Genomic DNA, 22,960 nt, shown 5'->3' with positions numbered 1-22,960 from the left:
TAAAAGCAGTTAAGAGACATGCCTAGAATTGCGTGCGTGTGTGTGTGTGTGTGTGTGTGTGTGTGAGAGAGAGAGAGAGAGAGAGAGAGAGAGAGAGTCACAAGTACCTGCATAAATTTTTGGTCTTGTTTATTCATGTGCTTGCTGTGGCTCGTGCCTTTCTCTGCAAGTACAATCATTTGGAGATAGATGGCTCGTTTGAGAGTTGGAAGGAATTAAAATACTCACGCCTACTTACATATAAGTGCTTACGTGTCAAAATTGTTGACTTTTCAAATGACCAAAAGGAACACACTTTGTGAAAATTGGTGCAATCGATTCAAAATTTGATATGAGGGTGTTAGGGGTAATTTGGGAATTTCCACAAAAATGCAAGGGTAGAGGTTCACAAAAAACTAATAAGTCCGACAACTGAATAATAACTCACGGGGATTCTAAGAGTAAGACGGGAGCTGCAGGCCAACAGCACTCTATACGCTTACGACAGTTCAAACAAAAATGGCGACTTCAGTCAAGCCTCTGTCTCAGCATCGTTACCATCCAGAGAAGAAGAAGAAAAAGCATTCTCAAGACGAGCCTCCATCCAAGCATGGTCTCTCCTTACCCCAAACGCTTCTGGATGAAGATGCCGACAATCAGTCCACCCAGAGCCGCTCTTCTAAGCAACGAAAGCTTCAAGAACGTGACGAGGTAATTCAATGCTTTTGCTCAGATTCTTCATTGCCCTCTACTTAGACAGAGCATGGATCATGCTGCATTTTTCACACTTTTCTCCTTCTTTCAGTTTGTGAGCACCTCTCTGAGTAAGAAAATCTTGCAAGAGGCTCAGAGGCAGCAAAAAGAGATTCAGAGAGAAAGGTTTGCTTCCTTTTATATGGTGTTTTCTTTTCAAGTCCTGGCCACAGTTTGAGGGTGGCATTTGAATTGCAGGGATGAAGAAACTGGGGTTGCAGCAGTACGTGCAGCTTTCTCTTCTATTGACAATGATCTTAGCAGTGAAGATGAGGATGAAGACGGTGGCTTCTTGGATTCGCAGAGTTATGCTGGGGAGTTTGAAGTAAATATTTGATACATTAGCTGAATGAATGTATTTGGCATTGGGATCAAACTTTGATTTCTTGGTTTTCTGATTTTGTTGCATCTTTCCTTGCAGGAAATACCAGAAGAGGAGGAAAAGATACTTGCTATGTTTATGGCAGACAAGGTGGGTCCTCAAAAAACGCTTGCAGATCTGATAATGCAAAAAATCCAACTGCACGACTCTTCGGTCAAAGAGACAGGTTTTTGGATTGCCCTTTTCTGAACTTGTGTTGTGGCTGTAGAGTTTTTAGTTTTGCAAGCTCTTCAATATGGTATCATACTTGCTGTCATAGAAACTGTGTAAATAAAAGGGTTTGTACTCGTTGATAAATTTGCTCAGCATAACAAATTTAAATTGTTTTCAGCAGATGGTTTTCAATTATGTAGTCTGTTCACTTTGTATGGTATAACTTCTGTTGTGTTTCTTAGTGAGAGCTCCTGCCAGTACATATCATATGGTCTTCTTGTGTGCCGTGTGTTTGCTTTCTATGCTAGAGTTCTTACCAGGCTTCAAAGAGTGATAATAATTGCATTCATGACTTGTGTTTTTGTTTATAGAAGAAAGGCCAGTTCCTGCTGTGGATGCGAAAGTTATTGAGGTTTACAGAGGGTGCGATTGTGGTTTTTATTTGTTTTAAAGGATTCATTCTCGAACTTTGTCAGAGTTGGAGCCTGATTGACTAATTTTTTTGTAGGGTGGGGAAGCTTCTGAGCAGATTCACATCTGGGAAGGTACCAAAGGCTTTCAAAATCATCCCGTCTTTGTCCAATTGGGAAGAGGTCTTGTATCTTACAGAGCCGGAAAATTGGTCAGCTTGTGCAATGTATCAAGCAACTCGTATATTTGCATCAAATTTGAATGCCAAGATGGCACAACGGTTTTATAACTTGGTCTTGTTACCACGTGTTCGTGAAGACATCAATTCAAATAAAAGGCTTCACTTTGCACTTTATCAAGCTTTGAAGAAATCTGTTTACAAGCCATCAGCTTTTTACAAAGGAATTCTTCTCCCTCTTTGTCAGGTATTTTTTCCTATTGCATACGATTTGCTTTTCTAGGTTGGTGTTGGTGATTTTTGGACTTCAAGACTTTTTGTAAAGGTGGGTATTGTCGTGTGCGCTCCCATTTTGTAGCATCTTTGTGAAGAAACTGCAATGTGTTGGCCTAGCGATGTGGAGGGGACATTAGGCTCCTGATTTTGAGAATCATATTGCATGCCAGTATATTAGAATTGCATATGAAGCAAGTCAAAAGGTTCAAAAGACATGCAAGAGCAAAATACTAAGTCCGGGGTGGATGCTTGATATCAAGGAATGGTTTGGAAGATGGGATGCATGTCACTTGGTCAAGAATGCGTCGATCGACTCCCAAGTTAATGAGGCCTTCTTACAACGCCAATGTATCACGGCTTGGGAGAAATCCGGAGGTTCCCCAAACTACAAATCTCTCTTCTTCTCCGAACGAGGTAACCGAACCCATCCCTACATCCTTGAGCCCATCCCGTTGAGTGTGATTCGCACCATTGCCTCCATTCGTCTTAGCTCCCATTCTCTACGTTGTGAGATAGGACGTTGGGGCACTGGCGAGGAGTCTCATCGACTTTGCACTGTATACCCTCGTCAAGTGCGAAAGAGTGAGTACCACACACTACTTGAGTGCTCAGCTTTTGACCACATTAGGTCCTCTTTTCCCCATATATTCAGCCATGAGCTCTCCCTACATACCTTTCTCTCCCAACCACGATGTGGACTCTCTATTGCGACGCTCATTTTAACCATTTTTGAGCATCAAAAGTCACTTATGACCTCCACTCACACCACGTGACATGTTCATTTGGTCCCATAGGTCATATTTGACCTCCGAGGACGATAATAGAACTATCTATCTATCTATCTATCTATCTATCTGTGTGTGTGTGTAAGCGGGCGCATGAACACTCACACGAGCCACGAAGGCTTACTTGAATTAAAACTCCTTGCCAACAACAGAAATGCACTCCTTGCTAACACAAGTAGCGCGAGTTGATAGAGAAGAACATTACTATTTAGGCATTGTACGAGGAGAATTTTCCCCATCTTGGATCACATAAGAATGTATATGTCAGGAGATCTATGAGAAATTGTTTTGAAAATCAAGAAAAGCCATTCATTGTATATCTTATGGAAATATTTGGGATTACACCTTTGTAGTGATCATCTTTGTACATCTAGCCCTTAGATTTTTAATTTACTAGAAGATTTATTCTTGGGAAAAAAAAAACATGACTGTTCATTCTATAAAAGTTGGCAAAACACTTTGTACACTATTATGTGGTAATGTTGTTACCCCAAGCCTTATGGTGTTTTTGCTTTGCAGTCAAGGACATGTAACTTGCGTGAGGCTGTAATCATTGGAAGTGTCATACAGAAAGTGTCTATTCCATCGCTTCATTCCAGGTATGCTCAATGATTGAAGAGGAACTTCCTTATGTGGAAATGTATCAAGAAAGTTTGAGTGTGCTTTTCTTTAAGGCACGATACAAATTGTAAGGTTGATATTAGGCTTGTCATGCATGTGCAATAGTGCATTTTCACAATGTAGTCATCTTTGTTCCTTTGTTAAATCCGATTGTGAAGGTTTTTTTTTTCCCAGAAAAGAAAATCTTTCCATTAAAAAACCACCTCAAGGGCACAAACCCTAAAGTAAAATTACATCAAAGTAATACAAAAGAGAATCAACCATAACTGGTACCAAAAGAGAAAAGTCCTACGGCAGTCTAAAGTACAAGATTGCCTCAAATCAAGGCTAGGAATGGGGATTAAGCCTAGACGATCTCCTAGGTTTAGAGGTCTCTAAAGCCTTCTCCTCAGCAAACTTCTTAGCAATTTCTGCCAAAGAAGTGAAATACTGCTCGTGAGCTGAATTTATGCCTTTTGAACTGCTGCTTGCAAGCTGAATTTGTGCCTTCAGAACTGATTGTGAAGCTAAGTTCACACATATCAGACAATTTTGTTTAATCCTCATTTAGCTCCTGGATTGCCAAAAGCAATGACAAAGCATTTGCTAAAAACAACTTAGTCATGAAAGGCAAGTTGTTGACTCCTGCCCATGTAAGGGGACAACAGCATTTATGTGCGCTGCCTGCCAGGTCAGCACAGCGTCCCGACTCCCTAGAGTCCATCCATCCATACTGGACTGCCGTGTCGTCATCCAGTCCAACCCCTATGAGACTGCCTTATGTGAACCCAAAATCCAACACAACCCATGCCGCCCCCCCCGCGGGGCCCCCTGGTGGCCCTCCTCCCCTTTGGTTTGACATAGGAGCTCTATCGATGATAGTTGCACCTTTTACAAACAGTGTTTTCTGTCTTAGAAGAGCCCAGCATGATTATGAAAATTAATTACTGGTTAGAGGCTTCGTGGTCCGCTGCAAGCCGAGGAAGACGATTATAATAATTTCTTTTGATCCGAACTACTACTAATACTTGTTTCTTGTTTTCTATACTCGTAGCATCCATTTTTTGGTTTCTCTGACATCATTCAAAGGAACTGAATTGATAGGAATCATGAAGACCACGAAATAGATTTTCTAGTAGTCATGCTTAATGCTTTGTTTGCTTTTCTGAAAACAGTGTTGCTCTTCTGAAAATTGCGGAGATGGAATACTGTGGTACAAACAGGTATCAAAATCCCCCCCCCCCCCCCCCCCCCCTTCTTCCTCCTCCCTTTCTCTGGTGAAGGTGGTTACTTGTGTTTTTATATCTTCGTTCTTGGTCGATTTCTTATCCGTGTTGCTGCAAGAGAGCCTTTCTCTTGTTTACCTAGATCAAATTACCATTGTGTGTGTATAGTTTAGGCATTCCTCCATTCTAGATGAGCGAGTTGATACTTATTTTCTGTGTGATGCTCATTTGTTGGAGTCCTTGCTTGTTTTTTGAGGTGGGTAATCTTGAACTAATCGAATCCTACTGGTTTGCTACATTACAGCTATTTCATGAAACTTCTTCTAGACAAAAAGTATGCTTTACCTTATCGGGTCCTAGATGGTGTCATTGCACACTTCATGAGATTTCTTGAGGACGAGAGGACTATGCCAGTGATTTGGCACCAATGCCTCCTATCTTTCGTTCAGAGGTTAGTGATACTCACTCTAGTTGTGAGCTAGATTATTTTTGTAGGAAAGGAAATGCAATTAGGGGAGGTCAGATTTGTCTATAAGATATGATGTACAAAAGCATCCATGTCTCGGCGTCTTCTAACAGAGTAATGAATTGAGTTGGGTCCGTTTGCCCCTATTCAGATGGTCTTGACGTGGGTCGTGTTTCTTTTCTTTTCTAGGTATAAGAATGAGCTGAAGCATGAGGACAAGGACAACTTGGAAAAGCTGATGCGGCAACATAAGCACTACTTGGTTGCGATTCATCCCCTTGCATCTTATTTGCACATTAAATAGCTTTCAAATTTCTTGTTAATATACTAAGTAACAAGTGATAAATGTTTCAGATGACTCCAGAAATCAAGAGAGAGCTTCATCATAGTCTCAATCGGGGGCAGAATGGAGCTGATGTCTCGATGGATGATGGTTTGTTCTAGAGCCTTCATTTTTGTTTCTATGTTCTTCATTAGTGTATGCCCTAGTATTTTAGAAACTATGAAACAGATCGTACTTTTAATGGGCTACCAAGTTTTAGATGGTAGAGATTGCTTATATGGAGTTACTCTAAATCTGTTTCTTGTAAGGGAAAATTACCAAAATACCCCTATACTTTGTGGAAATTCCCTCAAATTCTCAAAATTCCCAAAATACCCTTGTGCCAATTTTAGATGGATTGCTCCAATATTTGTATACCTCATCCTTTTTTTATATTGTCTTGTGGGTGACTACCACGGTTCTATACCTTGCACTTTCCTTCAAAGGTGAATCTGGGCTTATCCTGGATTCATCTAGGTATATATAGAGATCTATCTTCAAGTGTCTTAGACAAACATTTTTACCATATGCTGACAAATAGTGCCATTTGTGTCTACAAATAGTAAACTATTTGATCCCGAGAGCCCACAATACGATCACAAATAGTACTTCTAATGTTATTTAATGATGTAGAAGCAGTATTCCTATAAAGAGTTGCAAAACATGATGTCTTGATAGATGTTTGCGGGATAATGAGGGGTATATTGATTAGAATTGAAGGACACGCTGGGAAATTTTAGCCAAATAAGGGGTAACTTTGAAATTTGGGGGTTATTTTGGGAATTTTGACAAATTTCAGGGGCATTTTGGTAATTCTTCTTTAAAAAAGGGTTAAAAGCGGTTTTTCCTCTACGTAAGTACAACTTTTGTTTGGCTCGCTGCTGCTGCTCGCACCCACCCCCTCTCCCCCCCTTCGCCATCGCCCTCCCTCACACCCTCGCGCTGCTCTCCCGCCCTGTCCACCTCGCGCTGCCCCCTGCCCCTCGCGCTGCCCCCGCTGCCCAACTCAGCCCGCTCCCCTCCCCCTCCCCCTCCCCCTTGTGTTGTCCCCGCTGCCCAGCCAGCCCGCAGCCGTTCCCGCTGTCAATCACGCCCGCCCGCCCCCTCCCACTGTCTGCCCCTCGCCTGCTTTTTACCGTTAGCCTTCTCCCTCTCCATTCTTGCTTGACGGGCGTCGCCAACACCATTGAAGTGCTCGGTCCAGCAGGTATCCCCCCCTTTTCGTCGACGATCCTACGCCTCTTCTTCACCAGTAGCAGACACAGATGGCGGCTCATGCTCCATTGCAGAGGGACTCTAATGAAGCCCTCTCGCCTGACCCCGTTGAGCCCACCATTCGACTTGCTCTATCATCGACAGAGCAAGCGAGCCTAGCCGCAGAGGTAGAGCGCTTGCAGGCGACTTCTGTCATCTGCAAGATTCTCGACACCAGACCTAGTAGAGGAGAGCTGCGTGACCTTCTCCAGGCCCGCCTTCTTGCAGAGGTGGGCAAGATCTTGGACGTCGAGATCCTCGGACGAGGCTACTATCAGTTCGAGTTTGAGACCTCCGAGATGGCGTCCAAGATCATCGCCATGAGTCCCTTGACAATCCGAGCAATTCGAGCCCACTTTCGACAGTGGAGACAATGGTTTTGACCCTGCATCAGATGTGTTGGTAGAGGAGGCAAACATTCCCTTCTCCATCTGCTTTCCCGGTTTGCAGAGGGAGTACCTACCACTTTTGTTCAGGATGGGCTCAGCGATTGGGACCGTCCTGGAGACACCTCGCATAGCAGCCTCGGTAGCTGCCAAGGCGGCCGGCATTCCCTCAATTCGCGTCATGGTGGTAAGGTACGTAAGGTACGGTACGTATTCGGTACGACCTGTACGTAGTACCGAATGGATAGAGTTGTTAGGTACGTAAAATTCGTAGGTGTTTTTTTTTAAATGCCAAAAACCTACAATACGGTTTGTACTTGATAAAAAATTCATAAGTATCACTCCAAGGATGCTAGTTCACTATTCTATAAACCAAGGCAAAGCTTTCATACACCACCGCAATGGCGTTCGTGTGTGCTCTACAAATGCAAGTTGTGTCGAAATGCCTACAAAACTAGGTGTTGGGATAAGGCTAAAGAAGGACGAACCGAAAATTCCTGCCACAATAGGGTTTATTTCCATACATGCCCACAACACTTCGCCCCCCTCCCTCCTCCCCCCCCCCCCCCCCCCCCCCCCAAAAAAAAAAAAAGTACAGTACGAATTCGTACGATATGGAACCGTACGATACGGACGTACCGTATGGTACAAATCGGTACGTACGTACGGATCCTACCTTGGTTCGCGTTCTGGTTAGGAATACACTCTCTCCCGAAGGTCATCCTCCTCCCTCGGGTGAGTGGGGGTTGGTTTAGACAGAGCGTCGAGTATTCGGGTCTCCCGAACCAGTGCTTCATTTGTCGACAGATAGGCCATCTTGCGAAGGCGTGTCCACGGAGGAGGCCCCGACCTACACCACAGCCTCAGCTTGCAGGCTGGCCAACAACCACAGACACACACTGAGCACACAGGCAGAGCCACCCTCCGAGCGTGGGGCTCCAGCGGAGGAGGGATGGCAGCAGGTTCGTGGTCGGCGCCGATATGGACCACAACGACAGCCTGGCACTCAAAGTGGTCCTCAGGTGCTTGCCCAACTGTCACAAAGTGATGACGTGGCGGACAGCAGAAACCCTAATTTCTGCCAGAAACCCTAAAATTCCTGCAAACCCTAATTTTTGCCAAAAACCCTAAATTCCGAAAATCGCGGAGGCGGATTATTATTATTATTATTATTATTATTTTTTTTTTGGAAAATGATGAGCGACGCGAATTTTGCTTTTGCTTTTTTTTTATAAAAAAAAAAGAGAAAAGACTCTCTAAGAGAGAGAGAGAACTGATGCTTTTGATTTTAAAAGCTTTTGGGGCTCTGCTTTTGGGCATCCCTTGTAACCTTTAAATTAGTGGTGAGGGCCTCACTTCTCAGAGCATCTGGACGCAGAGTCTGAGAGTGAAACCCTAACCGCTCTCTTGTACTTTGATGATTGATTAATACAAAAAGAAATACCGAAAGGGGCGCCAGTCTTTGGGGCCAATATCTCTAGGCACGGAACTCCGCCGGGCCAGTGCAAATCTATTGTGATCTGTGAATTGTTTTGAAGTGGTTATTTGGTGCTGTCGCGGTTGATTCTTGACTTGGAGTGTCCAAGTTTGTTACAGTGTTATCAGAGCACGGCCGATTTCTCTTCTACGGGAAATCCGATCCCCGAATTTTTTTTCCGCGGCACCTATGGCTTCAGGCAATGATCAGTCGACTCCCTCTGCATCTGGAGATGCGGGCTGGGATCACAACGAAGATTCAGGCAGAGAGTATGGCCCGCCTTGGCCTACTTAGGCGGAGCGGCGAGAGATAGAGCGTCGCCAGTTGATCAACGATGCAACAATGATGATGCTCAATTTTGCCAAGGAAGCGAAGATGGCAAAATATATGAACCAGACCTCTTTGGAAGAGGTACAGATGGAGTGGCAGAGAACCACAACACCACTCCCGAAACCCGCTCTCAAGAAACCTTCTGCCTCCAAGAAATATACGGAGAAGAAACTGGAGAACGTGGTTGATGCACGGATTGCTCAGCTTTTTGACACGCAAAAGAAAGCCAAAAAGCACGGCAAAAAGCAGAAGAAAGGCACTGACTTCCCGAGATATTTGGATCGTCGGTCGACATTTGACAAGGCAAAGAAATTGAAGAAGCGCGTCAAGTTTGAAGACCTACCCAGTTCTTCTTCTTCTTCTTTTGACAGTTCTTCTAGCTCCTCGGATTCGAGCGAAGAAGACAGAAAAGGTAAAAAGCGAAGCAAGAAGCAACGCTTTGGAAAGGGCAAGAGAAAGGCAAAGAAGGCTAAATCTCGCCCAGAGACTGACAGTTCTACTGAGGACTCGTCTACAGAAAGCTCAGATTCCGATGACGGAAAGTTTTATGCGAACAAGAAGAATTTTTACAAAGCCAACCAGTATGACTTTCTCGAAGATAAAAGCAAGAAAGTCCGAGAGTTTAAGGAAGGTGGCCACTCGATCAAGTTTGATACTTTTCAGGATACTCAGATGCTTCGAAGGCTTTGTCTTTTATACACCAGTTTGACATCGCTTTCGCGGGAGGACGCTATTCAGAGCACTCCAAGATTCGGAGAGCTGCCTCTTACTTTAAGGGGAATGCTCGTACTTGGTGGTCCACGCTTCTATTAAGCAAGACTGTGCCAGTTACATGGCTGAAATTCAAGAGGCTTTTTATTTCTTCTTGGTTGACTCAAGAGTTTGAGCGAGATATACGAGCTGCTTGGAACCATCTCCGGATGACCAAGAGCGATACAGTGAATTCTTATTGTGAAAGATTCTGGAGCTCTTCATTCAAGAAGATCTCGTTCAGAGAACAGATTGAGCGGTTTACCTTGGGTCTACCTACAGAGATCCGAGATCGCTGCTTGGAACAGAAGTCAGCTTCTATTCAGGAGTTGATGAGTCATGCGAAGCGGGGCTTTGCCATTCACTCTAGCAGTCTGACCTACCCCACAGATGAGGCCATGACACAACGAGCCAAACAGACTTCTGGGAATGAAAGTAGAATGAAAAAGAGCAACCCAGAGAAAAAAAAAGGATGCACGACCCAAGCTTACTCCTGAGGAGAGAGCTCGCTTCATCAGAGAGGGGAAGTGCTTTGGATGCGGGAAACATGGACATATTTCCGCAAAGTGCCCTGATAAGGCACAGAAAGAACAGAATGATAAAGACGACGACAGGTCTGAGAGTTCGAGAGCAGCTGAGGAATGTGGCAGAAAAGGCAGATAGAAAAGCAGAACTGGTACCACATGGCGTGGGTCTTGCACCGAATTAAATGAATGAAAGTACAAACTTTGCCGTTTTTTTTTGGGGCAAAGTGAAGGATCAAGAAGCTCTTTTGAAGGAGCCAAGGCCAACTTCTTTTCACTTGGAATTGGCGGCTCGATTTGGAACTGCGCCCGACAGACTGACGCCACTGGCGGAGGTAGTTCGACTGGCACCCGGATGGGATGTTGCCATTACACCGAGCATTGGCAAACTTCGTTTGCAATGACAGGGGTGTTCAGGGCACGTGAGTGACGTTCTACTCGGGATCCCTTGGTACCACAAGAACTACGCCGTGGTTGACTACCGGGCCGAGAAAGCGACTTTGATAAATGAAGGGCTTAGAGATTGTACTTGATGAACTTCAGTTTTCTTACTCATTCTTTTGGGAGAACTGAACCATGGATAAAAGTTGAATATGTTTTGACCTGAAGAAAAGAACGCCAAGATTTTTTTCTCCACGCTCATGCCGATTGCTTTTGAGAGGGCCTAAAGATCATACCATTGATCTGATATCTGGAAGCACACCACCGAATCGGCCACCTTATTGTGTGAGCCGAGTACAGAATGAAAAGATTATGAACTCAGAGAAAGACCTCTTGGAAAAGGGTCTTGTCCAGCTTAGTACTTCACCGTATTGCTCTCCAGTGTTGTTGATTTTGAAGAAAGACAGATCTTGGAGAATGTGCATCGATTATAGCACTCTCAACGAAATCACCATCAAGAACAGATTTCCGATTCCTAGGATCGATGATATACTCGACAGGTTACAGGGATCCTCGTGCTTTAGCAGGATTGACTTGAAGAGTGGATATCATCAGATCAGGATAGCGCCAGGAGATGTCTACAAGACAGCTTTTCGGACGACTTTTGGGTTATTTGAGTTTTTGGTGATGCCTTTTGGCTTAACCAATGCTCCTGCGACATTTAACCGGATGATGGACAGGATTTTTCGAGAGTACAGGCTATTTGTTGGCACTTTCTTTGACGACATCATTGTTTTCTAGAAGAATGAGGCAGAACACAGAGATCATCTGCTTCAAGTCTTTTAGGCATTACGAGATCACACGCTAGTGATTAATGCAAAGAAAAGTGAATTTTTTTCCTACCATGGATACACTTTTTGGGACACATTGTGTCAGCAACACAACAGGAGTGCAAATGGACCCGGCCAAGATAGAGACTATCCGTGATTGGCCCGATTTGAGGAATGTCCATGAAGTTAGAAGCTTCTTGGGACTATGTTCATACTACAGGCGGTTCATACGAAAGTTTGCAGAGGTTGCTTCCCCTTTGCATATCTTGACACAGAAAGGAGTACCTTTTTCGTGGGGACCCACAGAGGTGACTGCCTTTCAGACATTGAAAGAGAAATTGACTACGGGACCTATTTTGACTTTGCCGGACTTGCAGAAGTCATTCGAAGTATATTGTGATGCTTGTGGTCGTAGTCTGGGTGCGGTCTTGATGCAAGAAGGCCATGTCATAGCTTACGAGAGCTGTTTGTTCTCTAGGCCGGAGATGACAGCACAGATTTATGAGAAAGAGCTTTTGGCGGTTATCCATGCTCTTACTCAGTGGCGGCATTACCTACTCGGAGCGGATTTTATTGTCTTTACAGACCATCAGAGTTTGCGCTACTTCTTGTCACAGAAGCAGCTTTCGGAAAAGCAGATGCGGTGGGCGAACATCTTGTCACAGTTTCACTTCCAGATTGTCCATGTGCAGGGACAGAAGAATGTGGTGGCAGATGCTTTGTCTCGGAAACCGTTGGTTCTGGCTATTTCCGCGATACATCATAGGAGCTTCGAGGATATGGTCGATCAGTATGCCACAGATACAGGTTTTGCAGATATTTTCACACGGATACGGGATGGGGAGACAGTAGCTGGATACACCCTTCGGGAAGGCTACTTGATGAAAAAGAATATGTTGTGCGTTACACAGCCGTTGAGGGAAAAGGTTATGACTGATTGCCACTGTCCACCTTTTACGGGTCACCGCGGCATTGCTACCACCATGAAAGGGGTAGAGAGAGATTTCTTTTGGCGGAGACTGAAGAAGGATGTGGAAGAGTTTGTGCGCAGTTGCTTGGTATGCCAGAAGGTCAAGTTTGACAGGCATAAGGCACAGGGATTGTTACAGCCTTTACCCATACCCACCCGCCCCTGGGAAAATATTGAAATGGATTTCATTTTTTTTGATCTCCCGAGAATACAGAATGATCACGATGATTTTCCGATTACATGGCACGTCTGAGACGATTGTCTTCGACAGAGACCCCAGATTTATGAGTTTGTTTTGGAAGGCAATTTGGGAGAACATTGGGACGCGGTTGCAGTTCTCGTCATCGTTCCACTTGCAGACTGACGGGCAATTTGAGATTGCCAATTCAGTGATTTTAGATTTATTGAAGTCTTGTATCTCGCATCAGAAGACTCAATGGGAAAAGAACTTACCTTTGGTGGAATTTGCCTACAATAACACGATACACTCTTCGACGGGGAAGACGCCATGAGAGATTGTTGAAACTGCTGCGAAGGTTCCATCCTTCCTGAGCACGAAAGATTAGAAATTTGAAGCGGATGAATATTCGCGAGATTTGGATACGGCTTTTGCCAAGGTTCACGAGACTTTACAAAAGTCTCAAGAACGACAGAAAAAGGCAGCGGATCGCCATTGTCGCGACTGGAAACTGAAGGAGGATGATTGGGTGCTCTTACTTTTGAGAAGGCACGCCTAAGAAAAAAAAAAGGGAAAGGAGAGGCTTTTTCCAAAGCTTAGTATGTGATACTACGGACCTTTCCAGATTACTGACAAGATAAATGATGTCTCCTTCCGATTGGACCTGCCAGATACTTGGAGGATTCATAATGCATTGCATGTGAGTCTCTTGAACCCTGTTAAGGGTGATGTGCCTGATGATGGGGAGCCTGATGAGCAACCCGAAGTGGAAGAAAACGAGGAGATCCTTGTTCCTGAACAGATTTTGGCACATAATGATACGAAGAAAGGTAAAGTCCGAAGGCGGTTCTTGGTTAAGTTCAAGAACTTTCCTGCATTTGATGCGAAGTGGATGGAGGAGGAGGACCTAGCAGATACTCCTCGGATTGTGAAACTTTACCTCGATGTTTTTGGTTTAGCATAGTCTACTCCAAACGGAACCCAGAAACTCAGCTTGGCCGAAGATCTGGTGCAGTGGGATGCACAAGAGGGGAGTCGCTCCACTCCTTTGCAGATGCCTCGATTTTGATACTAAAGTCACTGATGTCTCTTTGAGCTTCAGGGATACTGAGAGCTGACAGTATTCTGCTGGATGACTTTATGAAATGGAATTCCTGATTATGATACTGATTTGTTCTTGACTTCTTGTGAGTACAGGAACTGATAGACGAAATGACTGCAGCATTTTGGTCTGATTGATCTCGAATAGACATGGTTGCAATAGGGGTTAGTCAATCGGACATCGATGAGGTCCCGATTGGACCTAGATGTGATTGCTAGCTACATTGCCGATAAATCATGGTCTAAGATCCGAATGAATGTTGAATGTCATGTGATGTCCTGTGATGTCTGGTGATGTCCTGTGATGTCATGTGATGTGACTGTCAATTTTGTACATGTGCTAGATGTGTGTTCCTAGTACGTAGGTACTAACAGTCAGTGTCTGCTAAGACGGTTTATGGCTTTTGTCGGTTTTGCAGGCGTAATCGCGGTCGATTACAATGCTTTCTAGAGGGGGGTATGTCACAAAGTGATGACGTGGCGGACAGCAAAAACCCTAATTTCTGCCAGAAACCCTAAAATTCCTGCAAACTCTAATTTTTGCCAAAAACCCTAAATTCCGGAAATCGCGGAGGCGGATTATTAAATTTTTTTTATTTTTATTTTTTTTTTGTTTGGAAAATGATGAGCGACGCGAATTTTGCTTTTGCTTTTTTTTTATTAAAAAAAAAGAGAAAAGACTCTCTAAGAGAGAGAGAGAACTGATGCTTTTGATTTTAAAAGCTTTTGGGGCTCTGCTTTTGGGCATCCCTTGTAACCTTTAAATTAGTGGTGAGGGCCTCACTTCTCAGAGCATCTGGACGCAGAGTCTGAGAGTGAAACCCTAACCGCTCTCTTGTACTTTGATGATTGATTAATACAAAAAGAAATACCGAAAGGGGCGCCAGTCTTTGGGGCCAATATCTCTAGGCACGGAACTCCGCCGGGCCAGTGCAAATCTATTGTGATCTGTGAATTGTTTTGAAGTGGTTATTTGGTGCTGTCGCGGTTGATTCTTGACTTGGAGTGTCCAAGTTTGTTACACCAACAGCAGTGGGTTCCCATGGGGAACCGACTTGGTCCTCTTAAGCAGGACAAGGTCCCTGCTTCAGCTCCCACCTCAGCTTCACCCTCGACAGCCCCTCCTCCCCCCGAGTTCCCCCCCTCCTCCCCATTCTTTCGCTGACTCCCCCTGTCCCTCCTCTCCCCCTGCTCCTACCCCCCTCTCCCCCCCCCCAGTTCCACAGTTGATTCAGGGGGCAGGGCCATCTCCGGCTGCTAGGAGATCTCTTGGCAGCGCCTTTGCCACGAGTCGCTTGGCGAGAGAGGGATTGCCTTTCTTGCGACCCCCTCTACAGGTACAGAATTCTCCCTTTGCAGCAGTCCCTCGAGGGCTGACGACTTTGACATTCGGCGCCGATGGGACTTCTTTGCCTACGACTTTACACGCTTTCTCGGCGACTCCTCTTCAGACCTTGAGGCAATGTGTTTCATGGTTCATGTTCTGTTCCTTGCAGCCAGGGGGTTAGAGGCCTTGGATTCAGCAGTTGGCTTCTCTTTTCTCCTTTGCGGCAGGGACCAGATTGAGTGGACCTTCGACTCGGTGTTGGAGTGGCTGCATACACAGACCCTAGAGTTCTCTCATCACATGGGAGACCTAGCAGCCACACAGACCTTAGAGTTCTCTCATCACATGGGAGACCTAGGAGTTACAGACATGCTTTTTACTCTGTGGCCATTGGCCAAGTTTGCGGTGACTCCTCCAGATGCACCTGGATGTAGACACATTATGGTTCACTTCTTTGTTGACACTCAGTGCTCGCCGTGCTATGTATACAGTCATGAGGACTCCTGGACATAGGAGGTTGCTTTACGTACGGCCCGTGCTACTTGGGCTTGGGCCAAACACTCTCTACAATCACACCTATCTAGAGGACACTCGGATGCGGATTACTCCCCATCTAAGCCAGCCTCGAAGATAGCACGTTTAGCTGCTGCGACAACATCTGTTCTTTAGGATAGTCTCATGGAACGTACAGGGATTAGGTGGGCCCCAGTTTCAGCGGCAGAGGGGTCGATTGCGTCAGGAGCTGCAGGGTTGCCTTGTGGGAGGAGAGATTGATGTCCTTATGCTTTAGGAGCATCATCTATGTGAGAGCCGCATTAGACGATGTGGTCAGCTCTTGCGTGGACGATATGATACTTTTTGGTCAGCTGCTTTTGGACCTGGAGGCATCCAGGGTGGAGTATGTATGACTATTGTGGAGTCTCTACAGCAGGCCATTGTGGGTAGAGGGATTATTGTGCCAGGCAGGGCTCAGTGGATCACTATGCAGGTTCAGGGTTGCCTTGTGGGCTTCCTGAACATTTATGCGCCCAATGTGGCGAGTGCATGAGCAGAGTTTTGGTCACAAATTGTTGAGTCTCTGCCGCAAGGAGAGCAGTGGTGCATTGGGCAGGGCCATCTCCGGTTGCTAGGAGATCTCTTGGCAACGCCTTTGCCACGAGTCGCTTGGCGAGAGAGGGACTGCCTTTCTTGCGACCCCCTCTACAGGTACAGACTTCTCCCTTTGCAGCAGTCCCTCGAGGGCTGACGACTTTGACATTCGGCGCCGATGGGACTTCTTTGCCTACGACTTTACACGCTTTCTCGGCGACTCCTCTTCAGACCTTGAGGCAATGTGCTTCATGGTTCATGTTCTGTTCCTTGCAGCCATGGGGTTAGAGGCCTTGGATTCAACAGTTGGCTTCTCTTTTTTGCTTTGCGGCAGGGACCAGACTGAGTGGACCTTCGACTCAGTGTTGGAGTGGCTGCATACATAGACCCTAGAGTTCTCTCATCACATGGGAGACCTAGGAGTTACAGACATGCTTTTTACTCTGTGGCCATTGGCCAAGTTTGCGTTGACTCCTCCAGGTGCAGCAGGATGTAGACACATTATGGTTCACTTCTTTGGTGACACTCAGTGCTCGCCGTGCTATGTATACATTCATGAGGACTCCTGGACATAGGAGGTTGCTTTACGTACGGCCCGTGCTACTTGGGCTTGGGCCAAACACTCTCTACAGTCACACCTATCTAGAGGACACTCGGATGCGGATTACTCCCCATCTAAGCCAGCCTCGAAGATAGCATATTTAGCTGCTGCGACAACATCTGTTCTTTAGGATAGTCTCATGGAACGTACAGGGATTAGGTGGGCCCCAGTTTTAGCGGCAGAGGGGTCGATTGCGTCAGGAGTTGCAGCGTTGCCTTGTGGGAGGAGAGATTGATGTCCTTATGCTTTAGGAGAATCATCTATATGAGAGCCGCATTAGACGATGTGGTCAGCTCTTGTGTGGACGATATGATACTTTTTGGTCAGCTGCTTTTGGACTTGGAGGCATCCAGGGTGGGATATGTATGACTATTGCGGAGTCTCTACAGCAGGCCATTGTGGGCAGAGGGATTATTGTGCCAGGCAGGGCTCAGTGGATCACTATGCAGGTTCAGGGTTGCCTTGTGGGCTTTCTGAACATTTATGCGCCCAATGTGGCGAGTGCATGAGCAGAGTTTTGGTCACAGATTGTTGAGTCTCTGTCGCAAGCAGAGCAGTGGTACATTGGGGGTGATTTCAACTTGTTGGAGGACCCTTCTGACAGGATTGGTGGTAGCCACGCTACTGTGCAGGGAATTGAGCTGGCAGCTTGGGAGAGGTTAGAGTGGGAGGAGTGAATCTATCGCGGATAGATCGCTTCTACACTAGTGACTTGTTCTGTGACTTGGGTGGGACAATTGGCATTCTGGCACGGACTTCCTTCTCGGACCATGCACCAGTGATCCTCACAGTGACAGATAGGCAGAGGCGGGGGAGCAAGATGCTACGCATCCCTGAGAGGGTCTTGTTGGACTCTGCACTCAGAGAGCGAGTGGAGGCTCTTTAGACAGAGAGCTTGGACATGCAGGATTCTCCTGCTGACAGAGTGGCCTCAGGACTAGCTCAGCTTAGTCGTTTCTTTCTCCAAGAGTCCTTGACTCGCTTGACTGCAGCGAGAGAGGAGCAGCAGTGTCTTAGACGGGGCGTTGCTTCCTTGCAGAGGATGCAGGAGCAGCATCCAGACAGTCCTTGGTTGGAGGAGCAGTTACAGCAAGCTCGCCAAGAGCTTGTTAGCACAGGGGAGCGGCGCCATGAGTTTGCTTTTCACCGACAGGCATCTCAGTGGACGCAGGTGGTTGATAGAGTGACTGGTGCTTTCTTCGAGGCAGTGGGACCTCGGCATACGCATGCCAAGGTCAGTCAGTTGAGGAGGCCCGACGGGCCGGTTGCTTCTGAGCCAGAGGACATGCGTGCAGTTGCTATTGACTTTTATCGTGAGTTACTATCTGCAGAGCCTCAGTCAAAGCGTCAGGATGCATGCAGGGAGCAAGTGTGGGCACAGATGCCTTGCCTTGTGACTGAGGAGATGGGTCAGAGACTTGAGCTTCCACTTCAGCTTGAGGAGTTGCACACTGCTCTTTGTGCACTCTTCCGTGGTAGCTGTCCAGGTGAGGATGGCTTGACTCCCAGTTTTTTCTTGGAGTACTGGGACTTGCTTGGCCCAGATCTCTGTAGTGCCTTCCAGTACATCTTGCACACAGGAGAGATGCCTGACATCATGAGTGAGGGTCTGATCTACCTCATTCCCAAGGAGGGTGGCTCCTTGGATGAGATTCGACAGTGGCGCCTCATCACCATCCTCAACTCAGCCTACAAAATTCTTGCCAAGGCTCTGAGTTTGAGGATCCAACCACTTCTAGAGAGCCTTATACATGGGACTCAGACTTGTTTTGTCAAGGAGCGTAGTATCCTTGACAACATCTTTACTTTTTGGGAGGCTTCTGTCCTAGCGAGGCTCCGTGGTGAGGATCTGGTGATTCTTCTTCTCGATTTTGAGAAGGCCTACGACAGAGTTGACTGGACTTTCTGGAGGGCACTCTACGTAGGATGGGCTTCTCAGAAGCTTGGATCAGAGGGGTGTCAGCTTTGTAGAGACGAGCACACAGTCAGGTACTTTTGTCAGGAGTTGTCAGGAGGTAGAGGCGATCGTTTCATGCTCACACGTGCGGTCAGATAGGGCTGCCCTCTTGCCCCCTTCCTATTTCTGTTCTATGCTGAGGCGATGAGCAGGTTTTTGGTGTCGCAGCAGGTTGGTTTGCGGGGCTTAGCACTTCCTATTCGGGGAGATGAGCTACTGGACGCTGAGTTTGTTGACGACTCAGCCTTGTACTTAGACGGCCAGGAGCCCAACCTTCACAAGTGTGAGCAGGCTTTTGAGACTTTCTGTTGTGCATCTGGTGCATTGATCAACTGGAGAAAGACAATAGCTTTCTCGGTTGGTAGTGCTCCTATGCCCGATTGGATGCTAGGTGAGGGTTTCAGGTGGATTCCCCCAGGGATTGCAATTCGATACTTGGACTGTCAGGTTGGTCTGGACTTGTCTCCCGAGGAGCAGATTGCTCCCCTTCTCCTATCTATCAAGAGGAAGTTGTTACACTGGAGCTTAGCACGACTTTCTTTGGCTGGCAGAGTAGTAGTGGCCAACCAGGTGTTGTTGGCGACTATGTGGTACATCACTTCTTGCTGGATCTTCTCGAGTTCTTGTATCAGCCAGGTAGAGAGGCTGATCAGGAACTTCCTTTGGTCAGGACGTGACACTCAGATAGCCCGAGCCAAAGTGGCTTGGCAGCTCATCACTCTTTCTTGTTCACAGGGAGGGCTTGGGATCATTAACCCAGCACAACAGAGTAGAGCACTTCTTGGAAAGTCGATCTTCTCGAGTTCTTGTCAGCGAGGTAGAGAGACTGATCAGGAACTTCCTTTGGTCAGGACGTGACACTCAAATAGCCCGAGCCAAAGTGGCTTGGTAGGTCATCACTCTTCCTTGTTCACAGGGAGGGCTTGGGATCATTGACCGAGCACAGCAGAGCAGAGCCCTTCTTGGGAAGTTCATAGTCAGAGGATTTCTTCCAGGTGAGGATGTCACAAAGTGATGACGTGGCGGACAGCAGAAACCCTAATTTCTGCCAGAAACCCTAATTTTCGGAAATCACGGAGGCTGAAAAAAAAATATTTAAAATAAAAAATAAAAAAAATGACGTGCGACGCGAATTTTGCTTTTTTTAATAAAAAAAGAGAAAAGAATCTCTAAGAGAGAGAGAACTGATGTTTTTTATTTTAAAAGCTTTTGGGGCTCTGCTTCTGGGCATCCCTTGTATCTTTAAATAAGTGGTGAGGGCTTCACTTCTCAGGGCATCTGGACGCAGAGTCTGAGAGTGAAACCCTACTGCTCTCTTGTACTTTGATGATTAATTAATACAAAAAGAAATACCGAAAGGGGCGCCAGTCTTTGGGGCCAATCTCTAGGCACGGAACTCCGCCGGGCCAGTGCAAACCTATTGTGATCTGTGAATTGTTTGAAGTGGTTATTTGGTGCTGTCGTGATTGATTCTTGACTTGGAGTGTCCAAGTCTGTTACAGAGGAGCCCTGGAAGAGTTCTTGCTATAGCGGCTTCGTGCTAGGGTGCCTCAGGCGGGAGGCCCGTGGCGACCTTCGACCAGATGGATCGTCACAGAGATGCGCAGAGTTGGTTTGAGTAGAAGACTGGAGGACCGCTTCGCTGTGAGTTTGCTTCGATCTTGGGAGCATTTGCAGCGAGGCGTGGAGCAACGACAGCCTACTTGCACGGAGGAGCGCCTACGACAGACCCTTGTTTGGAACCCCATGGTTAGCACTCAGAGAGGCCACTTGGTTGGTAGTCGGCCTCATGTTTCCTGGGGTCCCATGGCAGCGGGTCCAGCACGCTCTTTAGGTGACTGGTTAGAGTTTTCAAGCTTGTTAGAGGAGTTGCAGGGTTTCCAGCTACAGGGCATGAGAGGGGTGCAGAGCATGTGCCAGGACATCTCATAGGCAGTTCCAGCTGAGTGGCTCACACCTCTCGAGCTAGTAGCACCCAGGTGGATGGGAGCCTTCACACGACTGGAGGTTCTCATCTCAGTTCGGGCCTGCTCCGAGACTGTTCGCTCCCTTTTTTTCGAGTTACAAGGTGAGGGACGCTTACAGCGAGTTGCAGTAGAGGCCCCGCAGGTGGCAAAGTGCTATTTTTAGAGGATCCGAGTGGTGGGCATCAGTACACTGTTCGACTGGGACGGCACATATTGGCAGCACAGAGAGGCTCTCCCTGCTGCAGCACCTCATTGGCAGGAGGAGGTTCTCACAGCTGAGTTCTTGGCAGCCTTTTGGGAGAGGTTGTGGGACTCCAGACAGCCGAGGTGAGTCACCTTGTTTCAGTGGCTGGTCGCACACAGAGCTACAACAGTTGGAAGCTGGCTAGTGCATAGTGGTCTCTCGGCCGCATGCGCAGCTTGTGACCATCTTGTGGAGAGTCAGCGTCAGTGTCTTTGGGACTGTCCTTTGGCACAGCAGGTGTGGCTTCGTGTTCTTCGGTTGATGCCTGCTCTTTCCACGGCTTGACAGTACACTTGGGGAGCAGCTGCTTGGTCCACCCTCACGGGCCCGGCACTTCAGTTTGAGCTATCTTCCACCAGCAGGATGATAGTGATGCAGGGAGGGGACCTACACTCCAGCCTGCCACAAAGCTTACTCCACAAGAGTGGTGCAGCGAGAGAGAGGAGTGTTGGGAGCTCATCAGTGGCCTGACCCTCTGGTTCATCTGGCGGGCCCGTTGCTTCTGCATCTTTGAGGCTTGCCCTGTGCCACCAGCAGAGACTGTTCGTGATCTTTGGCTAGAGCTGATCCACACTCTTAGAGGACAGCTCGAGAGACTCCAGGGCAGCTCTGACCGCATGCGGGAGCGCAGAGAGGCTTTCCTTCGACTCTCGCGTCCTGGGCTTTTTTTACACCATGGTCCAGGGAGTACTCAGATGGCACTACCGACCACCTGTGTCGCTCTTCCCTCCTCCCATCTCTTGATTTAGCCTCTTTGTACATTTGATGTTTTTTCATTGGGAGAGTCTCCCCATCATGCTTGTTTTAGCCCTCTCTCGCAGAGGTGGTTGTAGCCCTATGGGCAGATTCATTAACTAATAAAAGGATCTTTTTCTCGGAAAAAAAAAGGGTTAAAAGCCTTGAGGTTGCTCTTATTTTATGTGATTTATTTTATGGCTAAATGATGTTCTTTTTTCTGTTGGCCTGCAGCAATTCAGTTTACTGGCATTAAAACTCCACACATTGAAGAAGACATCTGGAATTTACCCGAAGTTCCATTAGATATGGAAGAGTAGCTGGAAAGGTTGCATTAGGATCGTAGAGGGACAATGAAGAAGAAGGTACCTTGTAAGGACAGCGAAGAAAGGAATCTTGGAAGGATTATTGTGAAAGTATTGCTGAGCTATATGTAAAAAGAATGCCAAAGCTACATGTCAAGGAGGTTTTTGTATTTGGAAAGGATAGCCCGATCTTTGCAAAATTTGGGGGAGAGCCTGGATCCTCCTGGAACCCTTTTGTTGTAATATCACACACTGTTATAGTGATTGCTGTTTATGGAGGCCTTCTGTTTTTGGTCACAGTTTTTTTTTTGTGAAGAGTACTTTCAAGTGATCCGGTTCAGTTGTGATGATGTCTTGATGGTCAATCTTTTGATACATTCCGTTCAACGATTGTGCGCAACTATTCGCATGACAGCTCGTTGTATGCCATTTTGCTGATGTTATGCAGTGGATGGACAGAATTGTGAGTTCGGTGTGAACTTAAAGAGCTTTGTGCAGACGTTTTTGGTTTGAACTTTGGTGTGAACTCCAAGTGAATTGAGTGTAAACCGAATGGAATCGCCATATAATTAATATTTGTGCCTAAATATCAAATTGCTTGGCTAGTGCGTTCGTTTGGTGGTGGCCTCTATGTAGGGACATTGAGAGTTGAAAATACTTGCAACACATTTTTATCTGAAAAAAAAAACCAGTGAAGCGCTTTGGAATATATTAGGAGCAAAAAATTACAACCAGATGAATACATGTTTGATTTACATACATCAGGGTACAGATCTTCACCATACCTAGCTCGGGAATTAGCATACATGACTAGTGGGACTTCTTCAGTCATAGCTTGGAGCTTGCCCAAAAATTGTTGCCGTCTCCAGCATGTTTGCTAGCCATTGTTTGCTCATGCATCCACTTCTGGTCGGTCTTCTTCTAGATCATGTATGCCTCCCATGTATTCTTTTGCTACCCCCTCCAGCATCCACTGTTTGAGCTTTTCTCGAGCATCCACTTCTTGTCGGTCTTCCTCTAGAT

The 22,960-nt window shown here is 46.5% G+C and overlaps 1 protein-coding gene across 1 annotated transcript; it reads left to right on the top strand.

The window, feature by feature from the left end:
* Positions 1-417: 417 nt before the first annotated feature.
* LOC147465596 (bystin-like protein) lies at positions 418-22,215 on the top strand. Its single transcript, XM_086520791.1, has 12 exons — positions 418-690; positions 785-858; positions 931-1,057; positions 1,154-1,280; positions 1,639-1,690; positions 1,776-2,103; positions 3,437-3,516; positions 4,693-4,740; positions 5,048-5,194; positions 5,399-5,471; positions 5,564-5,642; positions 21,867-22,215. Exons 1-12 carry the CDS (start codon positions 499-501, stop codon positions 21,950-21,952), a joined length of 1,413 nt encoding a protein of 470 aa, XP_086376917.1. The 5' UTR covers positions 418-498; the 3' UTR covers positions 21,953-22,215.
* Positions 22,216-22,960: the final 745 nt, after the last annotated feature.

This window comes from Adiantum capillus-veneris, chromosome 1 (genome assembly GCF_014529385.1).
Source record: "Adiantum capillus-veneris isolate H3 chromosome 1, ASM1452938v2, whole genome shotgun sequence".
NCBI lineage: Eukaryota > Viridiplantae > Streptophyta > Polypodiopsida > Polypodiales > Pteridaceae > Adiantum > Adiantum capillus-veneris.
This window is presented reverse-complemented; position numbering and strand designations above follow the sequence as displayed.